Source organism: Mastomys coucha, unplaced genomic scaffold (assembly GCF_008632895.1).
Source record: "Mastomys coucha isolate ucsf_1 unplaced genomic scaffold, UCSF_Mcou_1 pScaffold8, whole genome shotgun sequence".
Lineage (NCBI taxonomy): Eukaryota > Metazoa > Chordata > Mammalia > Rodentia > Muridae > Mastomys > Mastomys coucha.
In genome coordinates this window covers 282,778-298,928 of record NW_022196914.1, presented here as the reverse complement: position 1 = coordinate 298,928, position 16,151 = coordinate 282,778, and the positions used below count along the sequence as shown (strand labels likewise).

At 38.5% G+C, this 16,151-nt stretch overlaps 1 protein-coding gene across 2 annotated transcripts in view; it reads left to right on the top strand.

Annotated features, from left to right (window-relative positions):
- The window catches only part of Ghr (growth hormone receptor), a 231,688-nt gene that overhangs the window by 91,538 nt on the left and 123,999 nt on the right, over window positions 1-16,151 (top strand). For both annotated transcript variants that reach the window (XM_031360110.1, XM_031360111.1), the window contains exon 2: window positions 14,675-14,753. In XM_031360110.1, the coding sequence (XP_031215970.1) occupies window positions 14,684-14,753 (70 nt within the window). In that variant the 5' untranslated portion in view covers window positions 14,675-14,683. The remainder of the gene's footprint in view (window positions 1-14,674; window positions 14,754-16,151) is intronic.

The window sequence follows — 16,151 nt, the reverse complement described above, 5'->3', positions numbered from 1 at the left end:
TTGACTCATGGCTGTTTTTTATCTGAAATAGATCAATCATAAGGTAATTCAAAACCATCTAACAAGCAACGCATGCTGGTACACATCTGTATTTAGAGCACTCAGCGACTGGAGGCTGAAACAAGAGGATGAAGAGTTCAAGGTCTTTCTAGGCTACCTAACAAACACTTCCTTGGGAAAAATTCTGAGAGAGAGAGAGAGAACTAAATCAAATAAAAGTGTATTATCTTAGTGTATGCTCCTTCTCAATTAATTATTCTTTGGTAGTCAGGAACATTGGTGCACTAAGATGAAGGAAGAAACCAATGTTTATAGAACATACTACAGGTATTCCAGTTAAAGACACTGTTACAATGAATGGTTAAATGTCTACAATAGAATGAAATATACTAGGAGTTTTAGTGTATAGTGGTATTTCAGAATTTGTTTTTTCATTTATTTTTTTTCCTTTAAAAAATACTCAATGTTATGTTATGCACTATGAGGCTTTGGTAAACTTAAATTTTGTTATCAGTGGACTTCTGTTCTTACTCTTCTTAGAGATGTCACAGGACCAGATTAAAATTACCCAGTTATCCCTAGGTGGTGGTAGCACATCCCTTTAATCCCAACACTCAAGACAGAGACAAGTAGATCTTTGAGTTTGAGGCCAGCCTAGTCTACAGAGTTCCAGAACAACCAAGACTACACAGAGAAATCCAGTCTTAAAAATACAAGCAAAGGGGCTGGAGATATGGATCAATGGTTATGAGCACTGACTGTTCTTCTGAAGGTCCCGAGTTCAAATTCCAGCAACCACATGATGGCTCACAACCATCTGTAATAAGATCTGCTCTCTTCTGGGGTGTCTGAAAAAAACTACAGTATACTTAGATATAATAATAAATAAACCTTTTAAAAAACACAAGCAAAAAAAATTACTCAAGTAATATATTCCATATATTTAGATGAAAAACATGATCTGTCTCAAGTTTAACATTCAAGTCTCTTAAATGATCTTGTGGTCTCAGGTAGACTCTAGACCAGGTTGGCCTTCATTTCAGCTGGAAGCCTCTAAAAATAATTCTGGGCAAAGAGCAACAGCTGCATTAGATGAAGCAATCATCTGGAACAATTGATACACTCTTCTGGAACCAGGTGTGTGTGAGAGAGTGGGAGAGACCACAAGATAGAGGATTACTAATTTATGGGGATTTTTTGGAGATTTATATACCCACACAACAATTCCTAGAAGCTGCAGACCAAGACGCATCAAGAAATAACCACAAAACTTCTACAAAATTCTACTTTCAACCCTAGCTTCTCTACCAGATTTTAACTAAACGAGATCTTCTTGCAAAGGTAAATAAATAGAGAAAAAAAGATTCTTGATATAAATTCTGAAAGAAATTATAAGAATATCCAGCCTTAATTTCACAGGTATCTACATGACTATTGGTTCATATTCCTGTATGGTTAACTTTGATTAAATGTTCCTAACTCAGGTCAGGTCACTACTCCTACTTGCTTTCATAATTTTAAAATATAAATTTCTAAGCAAGCTAAGCTTGGATTTATGCTTTGTTGTTGTTGTTGTTGTTGTTGTTCCAGTTTATTGATTTCTTCTTTACCTAGCTCTCTCTGTCTCCTTCCTCCCTCTAAGTCAATTCATTTCCAAGTGCTGGAGAAGCCTTTGACTATTTCCTCCTTTAACACTGAATTCCGGCTTCTAAAATCTATCCACTGGAGGAAGGACTCGAGACTCCTGAGCATTAATCTGTCTGTGGAACTGGTACACTTGGAGAGACTATGGTCTGAAATGCCTCCTCCCATTGGTTCTTTAGCATTAGTGAATCTTATTGTTTGAACAGCTTCTTGTAGATTTCTTATAGAGTTGGGTTTTTGTTGGTGGTGTTGAAACATGCTATTTTAACCAGTAATTCCACTGCCAGTGGTTGAAATGTGAAAATTCCATTCAGGTCACTTCCATTTGAAAAGAAGAAGAGTGTTTTATTTTTGTTATACAAGTATCAGAATCACAAATTTCACTTAGTGGCATTTCAGGGAAAAAAGCATTTCAGGTGTCAACTCCTTTGGCTCTCATGTGAATGGTAGCTTGTGAATTCTGGTGGGTCACAATTTGTCTCACCCTGTTGCTTTCACTGCTCCTTCATCATCCATCTGATTTAAAAGAAAAAAAACAAAAAGAAAAACAGCCAGGTCATTTAATTATACCTTCCCAAGATGCACTGTGGTGGGCTGCTCAGAAAGTAAGCATAAATATCCTTTGGAATTAAATGTTTCATTCAGAAGGAAGAGAAATAAGCCCCCTCCACCAGAGACAATATTTGCATGCTGTGCCACTAAGACAAACCAGCGCAGACTCTGTGTAGTTATCTTACCCCAGCCCCAGTCAGTGTTAGGTTTCAACCTTGGTGTTGATTTACTTTCCTACCGATATATTCCAGTTTTTACATCCCTAGTTTGGCCTTGGATTAAGATGAAAAGCAAGGCCAACAAACTCAAGAAGACAACATCCTCCAGACTTTCTCCTTTTCCCTTGGTAATCTCATATAGATTTAGGAGTTCAAAAATAAATAATGTTAGGTGGCCCAGAGGTAGTCAGATACCGGAGCCTGATTTACATGAGCCAAAGTCGAGAGAAAAGACCAATGCTCCTGAATAAAACCTTTTTGTTTTTCATTCCATACTGCACTATGAAAACATTCCATTGCAGTTGATTACTATATTATTTTGTTTTTTTTTAATTGAAAGCAGGACAATAAGTTAAAACTTAGAAGATGACTTGTTGGGTGTAGAGTTGAAATACAGGAGACTTAATGAGCTTAAGCTCTAAGAGAACATTGCAGCTGTCTGCATTGAGACACTCTACTTTCTAAGTCCAAGACTTCTTATCCCTGGAAATTGCAGGAGACAAAACTATAAATTGTTTACTATCTGATTTGTTTGTAGCACTTCATAACAATTGTCAATATACATTATTGCTAAAGTCCCTGTCGGATCCAGATTTCTATATGCAAATACGTTTGAATCATTTATTATCTTCCCCATCTAGGAAGTCAACCCAAGGCTTAATTACAGACTTTTAGAGCTTGTCTTAATTTTCAGTTGCAACTGTACCAAATCACCACAAGTTTTAGTGACTTAAAACACCCCCCTTATTACTTCACAATTAGGTAGATGTCTAGGCCCATCATGGCTCAGTTGGGTTCTCTGCTTAGAGTTCAGGGGATAAAATCAAAGTATCCTAAGGGGAGTGTTACTCTCAGGAAGCTCCCTCCCAGCTTATTGTTGGCTGGTTTCAGGCCCTTGCTGCCATGAGAGTGTATTTCAGTTTCCTTGCTGGTAGACAGCCAGAAGCCAGTTTGTGCTGCCAGTTTGAACTAGACTTCAAGCTCTCCCAACACCAAAGGCAGATAGAGTGCCTCTTAATTTCTTAATTTCTCTGCCTTCTCCCCCACTGCAGTAACTGACTTCCAATTCTCTTTTCCTAGGCTCCTATAATAGGATATTCTCCTTATTTTAAAGCTAGTAGATTGGTCATCTTAGTTACAGCTGTAAAGTCCCCTGAGAGCAGTACCTAAATTGGCCAATGTTTGACGGCGTAATTAGGAAATCTTGGAGGGATCTCATCAGCATATGGGAGGAAGAGGGAGAGAGAGAGAGAGAGAGAGAGAGAGAGAGAGAGAGAGAGAGAGAGAGAGAGAGAGAGAGAGAGAGAGAGAGAGAGAGAGAGAGAGAGAACCTATCCCCCCTGGGTATATACTCCAAGAACTCTATACCCTCCATAGAGGTTTTCCACATCCATGTTTGTTACTGCTCTACCATGATATCTAGGAAATGGAACCAAGTTAGATGCCAATCAGTGAGTGACACACACAAATGGAATCTTATTCAGCTATGACAAGAATTAAATCATGACAATCTGTAGGACAGTAAATGGACTTAGAAAGTATGATTTCAAGTGAGGTGACCCAACTTAGACAGAAAGGAACCTATAAGTTCTTCCTCATATGCTTGCCCTAACCTACAATGTATACATGTGTGTATGTAAACAGCTGTGTGGTTATAGCATAAAATTTAGGAAAGAGGCCAAGAGAGGTTAATCTTAGATGATGAGAAATGGAAGACAGCAGAAAAAGGACATAGGAGTCATGAAAAATGACATAAAGCTACTTTTGTGTGTGGTGGTGGGTTTTTTGTTTGTTTGTTTCAGCAAACCACAGGTTTTTTTCTTTTCCTTTTTCTTTTTCTTTATCTAGTTCTAGTTCTGTCTCTTTTTCTTGTGTAGAATAAACCACCAGAAACATAATCAATAGTGAAAGTGCAAAATACTAAACAAAGTTCCATTGGTTCCAAGTGGCCATTGTTTCTGTTCAGAAGTTTACTGAGATGCACAGAGCCTAAGGCTGGGCAAGTGTTTGAGCAGCTATCTTTATCCACCTGTGCGGTGTTTTTACTTGTGAGTTAACTTGAACACAGTGATTTTATTGTTTTATTAAAATTAATATTATCGCCGGGCAGTGGTGGTGCACACCTTTAATCCTAGCACTTGGGAGGCAGAGGCAGGTAGATTTCTGAGTTCGAGGCTAGCCTGGTCTACAGAGTGAGTTCCAGGACAGCCAGGGCTATACAGAGAAACCCTGTCTCGAAAAACAAAAACAAAAAACAAAAATTAATATTATCTTTTCTGAATGTGAGCATACAAAAGTTTAAAATGATACATGTGTCATGCATTTCTGATAGGCCAATGACTCTCAACCTTCCTAATTTCTGTGACCCTTCAACACAGCTCCCAATGTTGTAGTGACTTCCAACCATAAAATTATTTCATTGCTACTTCATAACTATAGCTTCACTATTGTTATGAATAGGAATGTAAATGTCTTGATATGTGACCCTCAAAGGGTGTGACCCAAGGTTGAAAACAGTAGTTCTAAAGCACAGTTGCTACTGCACCCACTTACAATGAATGGTCTAAAGTTAAGTGCCTATGATCTTAAAGAGTGAAGTGATTGGTACATAGTAAACTTCTTAGAGATGAGACATGACATTGATCTGCCTGTTTTCTATCGCTCTGGCAGCCAGTCAGTCTAGCCAAAGTAGCTCCTTTCTATTTTTATATATAGGCTTAAAGAAGGCAGGAGCCAACCCCATGTTATCGAGTGAGTACACAGCATAGCTCATAAGCAGTACGCTCAGAAGTAGAACAGGTATTCTTGGAGGCTGTAAGCCTTCTTTGTAAGCCTACAAAGAGATGACTATTGTACCCTTGGACAAACTGTTACATAAACAGTTATGAGTTATCATATCAGCATCCATGCTATCACCTCCCTTGACTGCCCCATGCTCAGAAATATGATGATGTCTACCTGTTTGTGTATAATCCTATCTCATATTTACTCTCTCAAGTCTTCTAGTCTAGTTTTATCTATACTCACTGACACAATCATATTTAGTTTGTTGCTTACTGACTGAAAAGTAGACAAATCAAAGGTAGGCTTTAGAGGTACTGAGGATGCTTCCAGATTCTGCCCAGAGAGAACCAATCTTCATGAGTTTCTGAGATTCTCTTGTCTTTGTAGTCCTCTAAATCTTCATTTTCTCATTTGTCATATGAGGTTTACATTTGCAGTACCTGTGTGATGACTGAAGGAAGGAATAAGAGCCTGAGAAACACAAAGAAATTTCATTTCATATGTTACCAAAATAATTCTATCTTGGAAAAAGCCCACATTTCTGATACTGTGCAAAAGAGACAGAGACATACACATTTCTTGAAGCACATGGGATGGTCTGACTTGTTATATTGCTCCCTCTTGGATGGCTATCTTATCAAGATAGAAAATGCTTTTGTTTGAAGACTTTGCTCAGTGAGAGGCTGCCTCTAGTTTATTAACCTCCTTTTACATGAGTTGAACCAAGAACCATTTCTGTCTTAGAGCACAGAAGAAATTCCAATACTTTGAAAGTTATTTGAGTAGTATTTTCCATGTTCTCTATGTTCTCACATTGTCATTAATAGTCATCAGCCCTAGACAAACAACTACAGGCAAATAAGAAATATGAAGAGCAGGAGAAAAGAGCCTTCCCCAGGGAAAAACACATCAACTGTTACTAAACACGAAGGCAGCCCTGGAAACATATACGCAAGCAGCATCGTATGGGTTGAGAGAGTTACATTTAGGAATATATGTGCATATATATATATGCCCAACAATGTACTGACAATTAATGAAAAAAAAAAGACCATGGGGAACAAGGAGGAGATATGGGGAGGTTTGGAAGGAGGAAAGGGAAGGGAAAAATTATATTATATTATAATCTCAAAAAAATTATAACTCAGAATTTTAAAGGAGTTGCTTGTGGGAAAAGAGAAACTAAGAAACTAGTAACAGGTTTCCTTTTTCAAATTCTAATTTGGAAAAAAGAAATGGCTTGATCAAGGAAACATCATAAAGAACTGTGAGAAGGGACACTGTTCAAATCAGTATCACAGAACTGATTTCTCTGCTGCATAAGAATCATGCCTGCATTGTGAATCCATAAATGCACCAAATGAATCAGACTGGGTGAGCCGATGACCCCGCTGGTCCAATATTCCTCATCCTTCCTAACGCTTCGGCCTTAATACGATTCCTTATGTGGTGGTGACCCCAAACCATGAAATTATTTCATTGCTGCTTTTAACTGTAATTTTGTTGCTGTTATGAATCACAATGCAAAATATCTGACATGAAAGATATCTGATATGTGACCCCTGTGAAAGGGTCCTTCGACCCCCCAGGTTGGGAAGTGCTACTTTAGATTCTAGCATCTAGAGAAATCCTTGTGGAAAGTTGCTGCAAAAATCAGTGCATGGCTGACTTTAAATAGAATGTCCTGACACTAAAGAAACCCTCTCTGAAGAGGGTAGCGAGGCACAGCGATAAGAGCTCCAAACATCTGGTTATCAAAATGTTCTGTCTGCTTCAAGTCCGTAAAGAAAGGGGAGGCACTGCCATCACCCCCCACTCACACCCCCCAATGTTGTCCCATGAAGGGTCCTCATCTCTAGCCAATCCTCTGATTGTTAGAATTCATCTACTCAATCAGCTCTAAAAATCTATAAACAAATGATCTGAGTTCTGTAATAACATCAGAAACAATTACTGGAATAATATTTCAACCCCCAGGATAGTTCCCACACAAGTGGGCCTCTATGTAATGCTTGTTAAATTCCCTGCACACCTAAACACAAACCTCAACTATGCACTTCTGCATAGTTCTAAGAAACATATGTTACATGAGTGTGAACTTTTTCCTTCTCTGCTCCCTCATGTCATGTAAATTGACTGCTTTACCATCCACAAAGTCAGAGGTTTCATATAGTATATAAATAAGGTCTACTCCATGGGAACAATGTGATACCATTCTCAGAACTCTAATAATTATAAATTTATTGTATAATGAAAAAAATTATTTGAATAAGTCACTTCGTCTAGTTCTGAGTTTGTTCTTATTTTTTGTTGTTGTTGTTGTTGTTGTTGTTTTGAAAGTGTTCATACTAAGGTGAGTAAAGGCTGGATTTGAACCTAACATTCTCTGACTCAACACGTTCACTTGACTACTTAACTCAACCCCGTCTGTAAATAAAGATCAAGGTGACTGGGCTGTGACAATGTCTCTAGACCCAGGTCTGCTCCTCTGGGTGATTATTAACTAAGCAGGATCTGCCGACAGAGGATCAGATGTCATTAGATGAAATCAAATGTCCAGGGTTCACTCTGAAGCCCTCATACATTTTGTGTCCAAGTCAGCAGATTCCTCAGTCTTTGTACCTGATACTTTACATAGAGCTAGCCAGCGACAGTCATTTTCCCTGCCAGTGACGAACTGAATCCAGCTTCTACTGGCTTCATATTGGTAGGCTAAAATCAGCTTTGGCAGAGGTATTTACGCCACAGAGGTTGGCAAAAGCAGATTGTGGTCCTTTTGTAATTCCAAAGAGACAGTAAGGAGACACTTGCCAGTGCACAGAAAGGGCAGACTCCCATGGATAGTTACACTTATGGAAGTAAAAGTAACACCCACGCTAAGAAACCCCTACAAAACCCCCGGCAAATGTCACCTCCCGAAGTCCCCAAAGACTTCCATGAATCCTGGGTCCCCACTGTTCAGTGTTTGTGAGGACCTCTGAGAATGTATTCATAATGTTTATGTAACTAAAAATACTTTAAATTGCTTATTTTTGTTATAAAATATGTGCCGATAGTATAATGTGAGCATAAATGAGCTTAATGTTTTAATGTAAATACAAACATATAAACCACAAAATGTATGACCAATGTTGCCAAGTAGAGAGGTATTGCATACTACATATTTTAAATTTTCAACCAATCACTTTTGTAAAACAAGATATGAATGTTGACTGCAGTAATATATTTTAGCTAATTCAGTTATATAACTTATGGATTCCAATATGCAGTCAGTATAACTATTAAGATACGCTGTATCCATTTTTTACCAAGTCTTCAAGATCTATATGTAGTTGATACATACACATTTCAACTTAGCTGCTAAATTTTATGGCCTTAATTTAGATCATAAAACGAAAAGCTGGAAAAGCATATTCACCTTCCAACCTTTTCTAAATACATGTAAGTACTTAATTAAAGCAATCAATTATGATTAAATGCAGTATAATAATTTTAGCCATATTCCAAATCCTCAGTAGCCACTGGTAACTTAAGTTAGTCAACTCCGGCACAAACAAGATATGTTCATTGTTTGGGTTAAAAAAAGATCTACTGTTTATATACCACTATTCCAGAGCCTTTTTTTTTCTACCTCACAGTATACATACCCAAAGTTCCTATCCTGGAATCCCACTAGATTTCAGAGAAAAGCAATCTCAAAAACTTGAGCCCTGTCCTACATAACTATGTTTCAGACCATATCAGGATCCATACCAATGAGTTCTCTCATACATTATAATGATAAGAAATTCCTTTTGCCTCTTGACTTTCTGACATGGTTATCATATTACTCACATTTAGGTAATAGTTAGAGGTGGGGTTAGGGTTAGGATTAGGGTGAATATTGGGTAAGATGAACCTGCTGCATTGCCAGTCATACTCAGCTAACTGCAGTAAATATACTTGCGAGTGATGGTGATAACTAATTATGCCACAGGTTCATGTGCTTGCTTTAGTGAAAACAAAAGGGACTATTTGGTTACCATATTCTGATTTCATCACAATCTCTTGCACTTATTTTAATCTCCTTTTGTTTTTTCTTCATGACCTAGGCTATATCACATGGATATATATAGATATATGAACATATAGGTGCATGTTTTATTTATACTTGAAAACATTATATACAGGAGAATATATTTATTATGTACATAAAAACACCTGTGATATCTATATAATCTATCTATATCTACATCATCATCTATATGTTGATACATAGGTATGTATCATCATGTAGCCTTGGTAGACATTGGGCTATACCATCTGGATTAGTCTAAGTGAACTTTACAGTGTTCAAATGAAAAAGTCACCTAACAACTGACAACATTATTCTCAGAATCTGTCCCCACTGTTAAGTAGCACACAACTTTTGTTATTATCTTTTTAATATCTGGGGCTGGGAGATGGATCAGTGAATATGAAAGCCCTTTCCATGCAAGCTTCTTGGCCTTCCTTAGATCCCCTGAATGGCCTTAAGGAAGGTAAGAAGTGATCCACAATATTGTTCCGACCTCCAGACATGTACTGTGGCATGCACACACGTGCACACACATGCACGCACCCACTGACCCACCCACACACACCAATAATATTTTTAGTTTAAAAAAATGTGTGAACCTTTCTTTCTTCCACTAATGGGAGGAAAATAAATTGACTTAATGCATTTATATCTGTATCAGTTTTCAAATGATTTCCCCACTGTAAAAATGACCAAACATAAACTCTAAATGAAGCTATTCAAATAAATGCTCTGTGCTAATTAAAAGAGGTGATTTGTGGTATCATTTTGGATTGGCCTTTGCATTTTTCCATGCTGAGTTAATACAGTTTTGCAACATTTTATTACTAATACACACCAACACTGGGTAACACATGTTTATTAGGTTATCTTCTGAAAGTCTGTGCTATGCAACATGAACAGTTCTGCTTCCACTGAACGTTTGAAGACAGCTCTTCTCAATAACAAAAGAGTGAAAGTGAAATTGGCAAAATGAAAATTTAAGGGAACTTAATATTTGTGGCTAATTTAGCTGTCATCATGGAGTTGGTCCCGATTGCTTGACAGGACTCCAGCCCCAGCTTTTTCTTAACTCCTCCCACATGTTAATATGCTAGCCATGCACTTTAAGGAGGTCATTGTTCAATTTCTTTTAAAACACTTAACAAAAGTCAGGGAATATGGGTGGTTTGGAATGACAGTTTATTTTTTTTCTGCTAACTATAAACAAGCTGCAAAAGCAGATCTCCCCGGTGTCATTAATGCGTATTTTAGTATTTCTTTTGACAAAGATAGGTATTTTTCACAAAGTAGTCTAGTCACTGTGTTACATTTACCTAATACTCATCTCTATACAACTGCCACACTCATTGATGGCTTCTTTCCCAATCACCCTTGTTCTTGCACCTTGAGCTTCACACCAGACAGCTCTCACATTTCTGGAAGCCTTGTGATGGTGTCATTCACCAAGTCTAGTAGCCCAAACAAGCATGAGACCTCCTCTTCCCCCTAAAGAAGTCGGATCTCAGCTTTCCTACCTCTGCCTTTTATTTAGTCACATGTTCACTCGTCACTTATCATAGACACATTGTCCCTTATCTTCTCCTGTATCCAATTATCACAGATCTTTTCAGTATACCTGGATGTGATTAAATTATGAAAGCATGAGAAGCAACATTATCTTAAGGAAAATCCATTTCTGCACATTATCTGCAGCAAAGGGTGATTTTATATGATCGAAATGCTGTTTCAGTCCTGTTCTACATTGCAAACCCAGGTTTATCTATAAATCTGGGCAATGATCTCTATTCATTAGTCTCAGAATATGAACTAAACACCCTCAGACTCCATCCCTACCCTGGATCATTGGCATTGAGCTTGGTCTGTACAAGTTTGCCATAGGCTGTCTCATTCTCTTTACACATCAAAATCTTATCTATCATTTAGTTTTAATTTTAAGCCCCTCAACTCAATGGCTGATTTCTTTTTCCTATTTTAACTTTCCATTTTTAATTAGAATCCATGTTTTCTCAGTTTTAAATATTTCCTAGTTTTTATAGTTAGGAAACACGGTTTGGATAACTCTTATATTAATCCCTATAGGGCTTTGTCCAATGCCAGCAGCCACTGGTCAGTCCAAAAATACTTGTTCATTTTCATTCAACATAGTGTAGTCTATGCCCTGTTTACCTAGAGTTGGTTATATGTTTGGGGAAATGTCATATCTAACTTGTATCTCCTCTTTTGTGTCTGTGAACTATGCCATAGTCCAGTATCATCAATATATCATAAGCCTGATTGTATGATTTGGTAGCATTCTTTGTTGATTATCCTACAGAATACCCCAGCTGGATTGTTCTAGTTTTCAACTGGTTCTCCCTGGGGGAAGGAGGAAAGCAGGCAAAATGCCTCAGACCTGGAGAGTGGAAATGGTGTGAGTTCCATTATGTAAGAAAAGAAGCCCATTTTATCCCTCTTCCTGAAAATATTCCAGGAGGCTGTAGCCAAAGAATGAATAAGTATCACAAGAAAATTAAAGCAGGATTTTTTTTTCCTTAGGAAAATACTGCAAACCTAGAAATTAAATTTGGTATATTCCTCTGGAAAAAAAATGCCTGCCTTTAATAAACACCTCTTAGATGGGCACATTGGATGAACTCTTCTATCTTGAAGTTAATGGATCATTATAAGTTTAGACATTTGGGGGGAAAAGGCTTGAAGAAGGGGGCTCTCACTTTCTGGCATCTGGCACATGCTATTGTGTTAAATTAAAAATTCAACTCTGTGTGACGGAACTCTGTCTTCTCCTAAGTCCGTAATGACACTTGTAGACATCAGATGAGACATTTGATCTCAGCTAGAACTTAGTATACAAGAGTCGAGTCACCCAGAAGGCTCTACATGGAGTTCTGAAAAGCTGGTTGGGACAGCATACAATCAAAGCCAATGGCAAATTCTCTAGACTGTATCTGCTGAAACACCAATAAAGGGAAAGGCGAGACTAGAGCCCAATACAGCAGCTCGCTCCTACTGAATCCAGCTACACCTCTGCGTCCCACTTCTGGTTCCTATACCTGAAGCGTTACAAGTCGGGTTCTTCTCAAGTGTGTTCCAGGTGGCAATGAACTGTTCTGATCTCCCACTGAGGAGAACTGCAGCTTCAAATACCCTGTCTGTAATGGGAGGCGAAAATAAACTCCTGGCTAATTTGCTTTTGGAATTCCAATTTGCTTAGTGTGTGTGTGTGTGTGTGTGTGTGTGTGTGTGTGTGTGTGTGTGTGTGACATAAAAATGTGTTATGTTGATCTATGCTTCTCTTATAGCAGTGTTGTAGTGACTTATTTGAGAGAAGTTAAAATTCCTGTGTATGAAGAAGTTTAGAAAAGGCTGGGGACTAAGTCAGAAGCAATTCAGTGGCAGAACCTACCTAACATGTACAATGTGGCTTCTAGGATTCAAAATCTGGAACCTCAAAATGAAGAAAGCACAAACCTTTGAGGGTTGGGGAAAGTTGGTCTACTAGTTTTCTGACCTAAATCCCATTTGTTTCTGGCACCTGCTTTGTCTTTTTAAAATGCTTGAAGATCTGATTTCTAAGGCATGGGTGGTATCTTCTAAAAACGCAAACATTACCCTTTACCTACTCAGAAAAAAAATAAACAACCCAGTCTGCTATCAAGATAGTACATAACACCTTGATTTTAAGTATGTTCTGGGATGACTAGTTAAATTATCATTACTAAAATTTACAGTCTGCTTCCTCAGTGCGTTCTCTATTTTTTTTTTAAATGAGAGTAAAAGAAAAGTTCGCACTATAGAATTTTCAGTCTATTGTGTACTTAGACTGAAATTATTGTAAATCTAGCCATTTAATGCATTTCTGCTAGAGGCTCCAAGATGACATTACATGGCCTATATTCCTAAAAGCAAGAACAGAGAGCTAGTGATTCACATTGCCAAGTGAATGTGACAAACTGTCAGCCCAGCTTTCTAGTTAAGAATCAAAATGTGGTGGTGGGACTCAGTAATATCCCACTTGCTGAAATCCTTGAAGTTGACTTTCACATTTGGTCCTACTAAAGATTCCAGTGTTTGGGAGGGAGGATGTGAAGACATGCAAATATCTTCAGACACAAGAAAATACTCGGTTTGCATAGAGATGTGTTTTGTTAAGTAGAAATACTTGGAGAACAGGGGATTGAAATGTTGTCCTCTGTCTGCAAAGGAAAATGTAAAATATTTGGCATTTTATAGCTCTTCAGAATTTCATGGCTGCTACCAGAACCACACCTGTAGACCCATTAAAAACAAACATTCTTGCTCAGCGGTTCACCCTGATTAGGGATAACAGGAAGAGTTTTACCAGTATCGTCAAGTTTGCAAATGATTAAAAAAAAAAAAGTGGTCCATGGAGGCCGTTGAAGAGTTGGTGGAGTGTTAATAAGGTGTGTCTAGGTAACTTGTAAATAGGACAGTATTTATGGAAATACTGGGACTAAGCATCAAAGTAGCTGGCAATAGTTGTCAAATGCAGCAATCCTTCTCCGAAGAGTAGAGTATTGAGTTTCTTTCCAACCAATCCAGACTTGTCTCAAGAGAAGCCTGGGCATAGTCACCACAGGTTATTTTTCCAAAGAAGTGTATTTCCTCCAGATGAAGGTATGTGCTCACAGAGCCCATTGATCAATTCCCTCATTCATTAGACTGGAAGGCTGATGATGTAGACACACATGGGCTACTAAATGACTAGAAGGAAGGAGAGTGATGGCTCTTGGTGAACATATGCCTGGGTGTTTCAAAGCACACAGTCATTATAAGATCAAATCCTCCCAGGGTTCCTTTAATGTTTGAAAGGAATTTCTCACCTCTCAGCTTCCCTGTTACACCTCTCTGGGATCAGTACAATGTTTGTAAAATGTAAATTAAGTTCCTTTGGCCCTTGGGAAAGAGGTGTAAGAAATGTTAGTATAGTATTATAGAGGATTGGTTTATTATTATTATTATTATATTATTATTATTATTATTATTATTATTATTATTATTATTATTTCTTGACTTTCTCAAAGTCCTGTGCTGAGCAAATTTTCTATCTCCAGATTAAATTAAAAGGAATTACACTAGCCCTGTTATTGGAACTGTGTGTGGGGATCTTTTGCTGTGAGGTGATCCTCTGGCTGTCAGCCAGGACCTGAAAGTCTGTATTGCCCATTCTGTTTCCTGAAGCAAGTGCTCATGGGATGGAGAATGGATTCCAACCTGCTAAGCATCCCCATGACACGTGTGGTGGTTCTAAAGCCTGAGGCAAGGCTATACTTGCTATGATTTCTTCTTCTACAATGGTCTTGTCTGCACATTCACTACTTCATAGGGCTTTGAATGTTCTATCATGACCATGGTCTCTGGCTGCTTGGCTTGACCTTGTGCCTTTTCTGATTTGCAGGTCTCAGGTATGGATCTTTGGCAGGTGTTCTTAACCTTGGCACTGGCAGTCTCCAGCAACACGTTTTCTGGAATTGGGGGTGAGTTCTGTGTCTCTTTTCCCCTCATGTGGTGTTAAGAAACAAAGCAGAGCTATGTTAAATACAAACGAAATCATCTAAGTTTTAGGTAACAGCAACAGGAAACCTGTCTTAGCTTTAAGATTATAACCCAGGAGAGCCGCTCTGGGGCTGTGTAAGTGGGGCTATAGTCGTAGGCTTTGGCATCTGGCATTTTCATATTGGAACTTGTTGTTACATAATGTACTGGGGGCATTCATGATGAAGACAAGCCGGGTCTCCGGGCGGGATATTAAAATCACACCAAAGCATTATTAGCCTACCAATCGCTCAGCTCGTCTGTGACTAAGCATAGCAGAGTCTGTTTCCAGAGCCTGGAATATAGTCCTCTTAATCATATTCCCTGAGATGGAAATCTCAGGCTTCCAACCAATTCGTGCCCCTCTTCTCTGAATGATTTCCATTTGGCTGAGTTCCAGAGGAAAAAGACACCCAAATTAGATGACCGACGTTACCAGGAAGCTGTGAGCTACCTTAGCTGTCTGAATATTTTCCCTTTTATTTTTCTTTTATACTCTCCTGATAGTCTCAATATTTTCAGACTTACATGTCATAGCAGAGTGACATAACAAAGAATAATGCAAGTGGGCATGGGGGTGTCTGTCTGGAAGCTTTTGAAGACTGTCTGGAGCATGTGGCAGGTTCTTTGCCTGGGTTTCACTAGAGGGTAGAAACAATCCGTTTTTGCTATGCTGTGTCACTGGATTCTGTTGTTGCTTTAAGCGTAGCTGACTCCCTTACTCAACACCCAGGTCAAGTTGGAAAACACAGTTTAACAGGTGACTTAGCGCCTTAAGATGTCCTGCTGACCTTGTGACCAAAAATAAATGCCCAGTAGTGAGCTGCTGAATGTGTTAAGAGCTGCTTGGAAAGAGGAACGGATAGAATGTGCTATTTGATTTCTTAAAGCGATCCCAAAGTATTTATAGAAAAGAAATCATAATTGTTTGAAATATTTTTGGGTCTCTCTGGTGTTAGGATGTCAACATTCTGCAAGTCAGATGTGGAGAGAGTCACGGGCTCTACTTCAGCCACTTTTCCCATGGCTGCTTTTTAGAGCCTGGTTCTGAGCCAGAGAATTACAGCTCAGATCCTCTGCCATTCCAGAGTCATGGTGGTTTAATCTCTCCTTTCTTCACTAAGGTGACTTTCAGTCCCCAGGGCAAGGCTTGAGGAGTTTAAAAGCCAGTAAAGTGAAAAGTACAGTGTAAGAATCATTAAAGATGTTGAAAAATGCATCCCAAACTAAGAGATTAGAGCTCAAGTTGCTTTCAAACCTAGAGAATTTCCAAGTTCTGTTCAACGAACAGCTTAAACATTTGCATAGCTTTCAACTTCATAAGACGACTGGAGACCAAA